The following is a 6,652-nucleotide window of genomic DNA, read 5'->3' as shown; positions in this document are numbered from 1 at the left end:
AAGCATCAGAAATAAAAAAAAAACCTAATGCTGACGAACAGCTTTAGCGTTGTAACAGTATCCACTCTAAATGGTTTTGTCATTAGTGATTTTTTTTTTCAATCCTTGCTCCTACTTCCACTTGAGTCATTGGTAAAACTCAGTCGGTTTCACTGGGAACAGGATCAGGTTAATTGGCCCCAATCCTGCACACAACGAAGTGAATGGCAAAACTCCCATTTACCTCACTGGTGCAGGATCAGACCCAGTGTAAGTACAGGATACATTAGATAATCCATGGGTGGAATTCCAACAGCATATATTTCAGTTTTCCATATATCCAGCATGACCAATTCTAGAATGCATTACAGCTTTCATGGAACAATTGGCACTAGGAGGCACTTGAGTGATATGTTTAAAAACTTATCTTTGGTAAACACACACAAAAAACCTTGCAACTAATGTTTTATTTCCTGATTATGCGAGAGATTTTAATTTGCTACTAGTATATGTGCACACACATCTAAATGGATACAGGACATTTCTAGTATAAAATGTCATATCAAATGCAACTAAGAACATTTTTTTAAAATCACTTCAAAATGACACAGTACTGTTCTGGTGGGGTTTTGTTTGTTCTCATTATTACCATATGCTCCACCTTTTAACTTACTTTTTTTCCCCTGGTCAGTATCAAATATGTATAGGAAGAAAGTTTCCACATGCTGAATGTTCACTTTCTCCCTCATACTTTTAATATACTTTTCATATATAATTGTGCAGAATAATTAAATCACCTGCTTATACAATCTTCAGTATCAGTAGTTCAGACTCAGGACCCAATGCTGCATTCCATGCACACTCAAATTTCCTACTGAAATCAATGGGTGCACAAGAAATATAGGATAGGGCTTCAGTACAGATTGATCCTGCAAGATGATGAGCACCCTCGTGAATGACCTCAACTGCTAATGTCCTTAATGAGAGGTGAGAAATGTTCGACATCTTGCAGGATGAAGTCCATAGAGAAACACTTAACCCATGAGGGTATTTCATAATTTCAGTCAATCAATGCAAATTCCAAAAATGATTTTAGTCTGCATTGCAAAATGAACTTTAGCAGAGTTATATGAGTGAAGCTGAGGAACAAATTTGCCCTCATAGGTTCAATGTATCCATAATATCAATGTTTTTCTAAATCTATCATCTTTAAATCAGGTGTTTCTACTGATCAACTTTAAGTATCTTAGTGGCATATTTTTTCCAGATGCACTATTTAAGTTATGTTAATGAATGGTTTAGAACCTAGAACAATTGTGTATGGCACTTTGTACAATTAGAATTGTTAATATCTTTCTCTTTTTGGCCAAAAAGGATGGACAGTTCAGTCATAGAGTATGTCTGCATTAAGAACATATGACGGTCATCGTGAACTTGTTGAATAATGGCCAGTGATTTTACATAAACAAAATTTCATGATATGCTTACTGATGTTTTCAGCCCTGACTGATCAAAGACTATTGGCAATCTGCACAAAAAATGAAATTGAGTGATGTAACACTTGCTGTAATGAGGCCTTTATTTTGGACAACTGGGGTAGCGGGGTGGGCAGTGAGGAGGCTAACTTTTACTAAACCATTCCACTTTGCATTTGTATATGAAATGGATATGGCTGGTAGATGACAGGTGGCTGTCCATGAGCAACATAGTAATTGCTGAAGTTCCTGTCACTGATATATGGAGCGGGCTGATAGTAGCATGTTACGTTGGCTGCATTTGGGATGATGTTTTGTTCTCCAAGTACTTTTAAAGCAAGTATTGTAATCATGTTCAGAGTTTGTCGTCGTTCATGTCCCATGAGACACACTGTGCTCTCATTTACAACTCCGCGCAAAGTCATCAGGTAGTCATACTTGCTCTTTTCTTCCCCAATGAAATGGTTGCGCAAATATGACTCAACTTTCCTCTGCTGCTCAGCCACATCAGGAAAATCAATGAAGAATCTGGAACACATATAACGTTCTAAAGATTTAATTTCAGCCTCATCTGCTGGCTTAAAGTCACGAACCAGAAGGTTGCTGTATTTCAGAAGGCCCCCACCTCTAATTTCTTCAGGGTTCCTTGTGGAAATAAGTTTGTATTTTAAATGGTCCATTGCCTCACTGAAGTCTCCATACATGCTCTCTGCAATAATGGTGGGATGAAAGTCTTCTGTCAATTCACATTCTGTATCACTGTAAACATTTAACATGGAGTCCAGTATTATTTGAAAGGAGTCAACACTAAATTCAAACTGTCGTCTGAGTGAGTTTACAAATTTTAGTTCTACATTCTTCCCACTGTTGTTTGACAATGAGATGAGGCTCCAGCGGTCGTGATCAGTGGAGACTTTGACCATCTTTTGCACATATGCATCTTTCATAGTCTGAGCAGTGATCTTTTCTTTATTGACACATTTTGGTAAAAAGTCCAGTAGGCAATTCAGCACTGCCTCCTTAACAACCTGAAATTCTTGTTCACTTGGTAGTTCAACACCAAAAATGATGTCCAGGTCTTTGTAGCTAGTTCCATTCTGTTTCACAAGGATGTGACTAGCTGTTGAACCATTCAGGCGGATGTCTCTAACGGTGATTTGCTTCTCCATAAGCTGCTCCTTTACAACATGAATGATATCCTTTGGCTTTACCTCGAGTGTTGGAAAATTTCCTCTTCCATGAATGGGTATTACCTCAGTTAATACTTGATCCAGTATTTTTATCTGATCCCAAGTGAGATAACTGAATCTGTGATCTAAATCTTCAGTCATTGTGAAGTCAGTTGGTTAACTAGGAAAAAACAACACAAATATTAAGAGGAAAACATTAGGATCCACTCAAACATACAAAAGTCTGTCATATGCCATGACAAACACACATCTTACCTGTAGAAGGCACTGTTAGGCACAATAAGAAAGAAATACATTTTGCATTGAGCTATATCATGAGTTGGATGGCTGAATAACCATTGCATTTTCATTGGCCATAGCTGAATTTGGATTTTCTCAAAGTTTAACCCTATCAAATAACATTACATTATTGTTTAGTCCAGTGACTAAAATATTCTGAAGTAAATTTAGGAAACAGTATATGATTCAGTGCAAAACCACTCGCAGATTAACAATCTGAGCTTCCTCATTGTTACAGTTAAATTGAGTATAGTTTTCAACCTCCAGAATTAAATGGGCAAGTTCAGTTCTGAATGAAAAGCATCCATTGTTTTCAATGGCTGTTACACACGTGGAACTGCTGAAGTGAATTATTTAACAAAAGTAGAAATAATGAAAAATATTGATCTTCATGTATTTACCTCAGTATTTCTAATGCATTTGTTGCTGGAGTCTGCTAAATGTAGAGGTGCACAGCATCTCATATTTTTTCTTTTCTTTCATTATGGTTTAAGAGCTGGATGCTGAGGAATCTGTAAAATTGTTCTCATAGAATCTCTGGGCAAGTCTATCTGACCTGTCCAATTAATTGCCTGGCAGGACTGTGCAGACCTTGCAAGTTCTGGTTTGCAGATAATGAACCTACCTCTTGTTTGCATTGAGGTTTGGGTTCCATTAAGTAGAATCTTTCTGGAAGCCTCTCACTTGACCCTGCAATATTTGCGACTGGCAATCAGTACAAAAGGCACTGGGTGAAATCATGGCTTTACCATCTTAATTATTTTATTTTATTTTTTGCTTTTGTATCATTGTATTAAGATAAGCAGGCAGTTAGACCAGTCTGTGGATTAATTGATTTAGGATTATAATTAGAAAAAATTGGTGTTTAAGATATTGCTAACTAAACATGTCCAAAACATGAAAATGAAGTTTCATAATAGGTTTTATGTAATTTAATACTCTCATTTTGAGATTATAAGTATGTACACTACAAATGTAATTAAACACAATTATACAATTAGATAACTAGGTGTAATTATAGTAATTACATAAGTAGTGAAGAACTGCATTCAAAAAAACTACAAAGTGAAGAAAATTCACAGTTGAGTGTTAGACCTCCAATATGTAAGGAGAGAAGCACTATCTTAACATTACCAATTACTAACCTAAATATTATTATTATTGAGTGGAAAATACTCTCCACATTTCTAACCTTTTCCCCCAGAATCTATTACTCCATTACTAAATAAATAACTAATGCCACTTTGTGATGATTCCCCCGTTGCCTGCCTAAGCCTCCTCAACTCCTCTGCAGCAGTTAACCACCAAATACGTACTTAGTGAAGGAGTTTTATTGCTGAAATGCTATCAAGCTTCTCCCTTAAAGGTCATATCATTTTTCATCACTCTTCCATAAGTCCCATCATAACTCATGGATTGATACTGTGATTTGTTGATAACTTTTCAATTAAACTCAACATTTGGTTGCTCTGACTCAGAGTGCTGAGTTTGAAGCTGCCTTGTGAGGCTGTGTTTGCTCTGACTCACTGGGTGATGGAAAGAGTGATTATGAAAATGGTTGGACCCTCCTGCCCAGCCCAAGGGAGAGTGCAATCTTTAGTTAATATGCTCACTCCTGAGACTATTCAAATACTCAGGAGTGAGCACTAGAAATTCCTCACCATATGAGAGCTTGTTGCTCAGACATCTTATGGACATAGGTTTAGATAAGTGCTAAAAATTGGCTTTGGTAAATGGAAGCTATTGTATTTTCCTGTACATGCAATATAATTTTTACTCCTATATTGCACAAGTAGTTGAAGTGTTGTTTTTAGAATACACTGCCCTTGGTTTTGTGAATGATTAGCTTGTAGAGGTTTATGTTAAACTGAAGATATTCATATTTTGAAATTTGTTCCTTAAATTGTGTCAGCTGTTTATAATTATAAACAGTAATAAATGAGTTTAATGTGACTACTTTCAAAACACATTACTGTAACACAATAGAAGGATAAGGAAGACAACCCTTACAATATACTTGAGCACTGTATATAAACAAAATGGGTGTTTTTTGGCGTTAGTGTAATTAATTGAATTTCTTCTAAAAGTAAAATATCAAATTTCTTCATTACGACTTTTGGATTAGTAGGAGTCAAGGGCAGCTCTAGGTATTTTGCCACCCCAAGCACGACAGGCAGACTGCCTTCGGCGGCTTGCCTGTGGGAGGTCCCCAGTCTGGTGGATTTGGCGGCAGCCTGCGGGAGGTCCGCCGAAGCCGCGGGACCAGCAGACCCTCCACAGGCATGCCGCCAAAGGCAGCCTGCCTGCCGGCCTCGCAGCAACCGTCAGAGCGCCCCCCCGTGGCTTACCGCCCCAAGCACGCACTTGGCGTGCTGGTGCCTGGAGCTGCCCCTGGTAGGAATTCATTGTAACATGGATATTTTATTAAGTTGATACATTAAATTGTTGGAGACTTAGAACCAAAAGGTCACTATTAAATAACAGACATAAAGGCTTTAAAGGGTAACTATAAAGATTTTGTAAAAGAAAAAGAATGTTTTACCATTATACTGGTCAGAACAACATATTAATTTTTTAAATATACAATATTCCAGCTCATCCAGGTATAACAGCCGCCAATATTCTGTGGGTAACAATTAACCTCCAAATCTTCCCCAAAAGAGGAAAACTTAACTTATATGTAAGCAGTGAGTAATCCTATTGACTTCAGTGGGGCTACACACATATTGAAAGTTAAGCATGTGTGTAAATGTTTGCTGGATTAGGTCCTTATAGAAGAAAGCATGTAGCGCTTTTGCTTAGAGAACTTTGTTTCTTAAATTCCATTTAAGGTGAGGTAAAGGACTTGACTGACTTCAAAAAATGGACTGGTTATTTGAAGCTCATCATGAAATCTGAGCTGTTTGACTAGCTGGGAAGCAGTAGCTTTATTGAGGATGTCTGATAATTGAATAAGCACACCACTGATGGATCAAGCGATAAGCCCTTCAAGTGATAAGGAAAATCCTTCCATTTTCTTTTGGCAAAACAAAGTATCAGCAAATTGTAATGATATTATTGTAACATTTCTGGCCTTCATTTTATTTTATAATCCACAGTGATAACACATGTATACTGATGTGTATTTTCTTCCCTTCCGTCTTCAGTTCTATACACTCTATATATTTGAAAAATTTCAGGTAACTTGTGAACTTAGGAATGTTTTGGGTGGTTGCTAAACCATTTTATATTTATTTTTAATATTGCTTGTAAAGGGCCTCAATTCAGCAAGCTATTTAAGCACATACATAACTTTAAATGTGTGATCAGTCCTACTTCAATCAATGGAACTAGTCATATGTTTGATGTTTTAAGCATTTGCTTAAATACCTTGTTGAATCAGGGCCTAAGTAGGTTAGTATTTAGTTTGTTTTCTTAAACTGCTGCTGAAAAGACTTTTTCATGTGCTAGACTCAATCTCATAGCCCTCACACAGCCCGAACTTCCCCTTATTTTAGTGTGACATATATAGATTCATAGATACCAAGGCCAGAAGGGATCATTCTGATCATCTTGTCTGAACTCCTGTCTAGATAAACATTGTACCCCTGTGTGAGTTTAGGGTAGACAGTATTCAGCATGAAAACTAAAGAAATTGCCTGTTCATTCCCTATGCAGCTATCATTGCACATTTATAATATTTACTAAAATCTGTTATAATGAAAACTGTGATCCTCCCTCCACAATTCT

At 37.0% G+C, this 6,652-nt stretch overlaps 1 protein-coding gene across 1 annotated transcript; it reads right to left on the bottom strand.

Annotated features, from left to right (window-relative positions):
- Window positions 1-1,490: 1,490 nt before the first annotated feature.
- On the bottom strand, window positions 1,491-2,785 carry TENT5D (terminal nucleotidyltransferase 5D). The gene has a single exon (XM_050965125.1). It carries the CDS (start codon window positions 2,783-2,785, stop codon window positions 1,610-1,612), a length of 1,176 nt encoding a protein of 391 aa, XP_050821082.1. The 3' UTR covers window positions 1,491-1,609.
- Window positions 2,786-6,652: the final 3,867 nt, after the last annotated feature.

The sequence above is a fragment of the Gopherus flavomarginatus genome, chromosome 8 (assembly GCF_025201925.1).
Source record: "Gopherus flavomarginatus isolate rGopFla2 chromosome 8, rGopFla2.mat.asm, whole genome shotgun sequence".
NCBI classification, from domain to species: Eukaryota; Metazoa; Chordata; order Testudines; family Testudinidae; genus Gopherus; species Gopherus flavomarginatus.
Note: the sequence above shows the minus strand (reverse complement) of the source record. Positions and strands in the feature narration are given on the sequence as shown.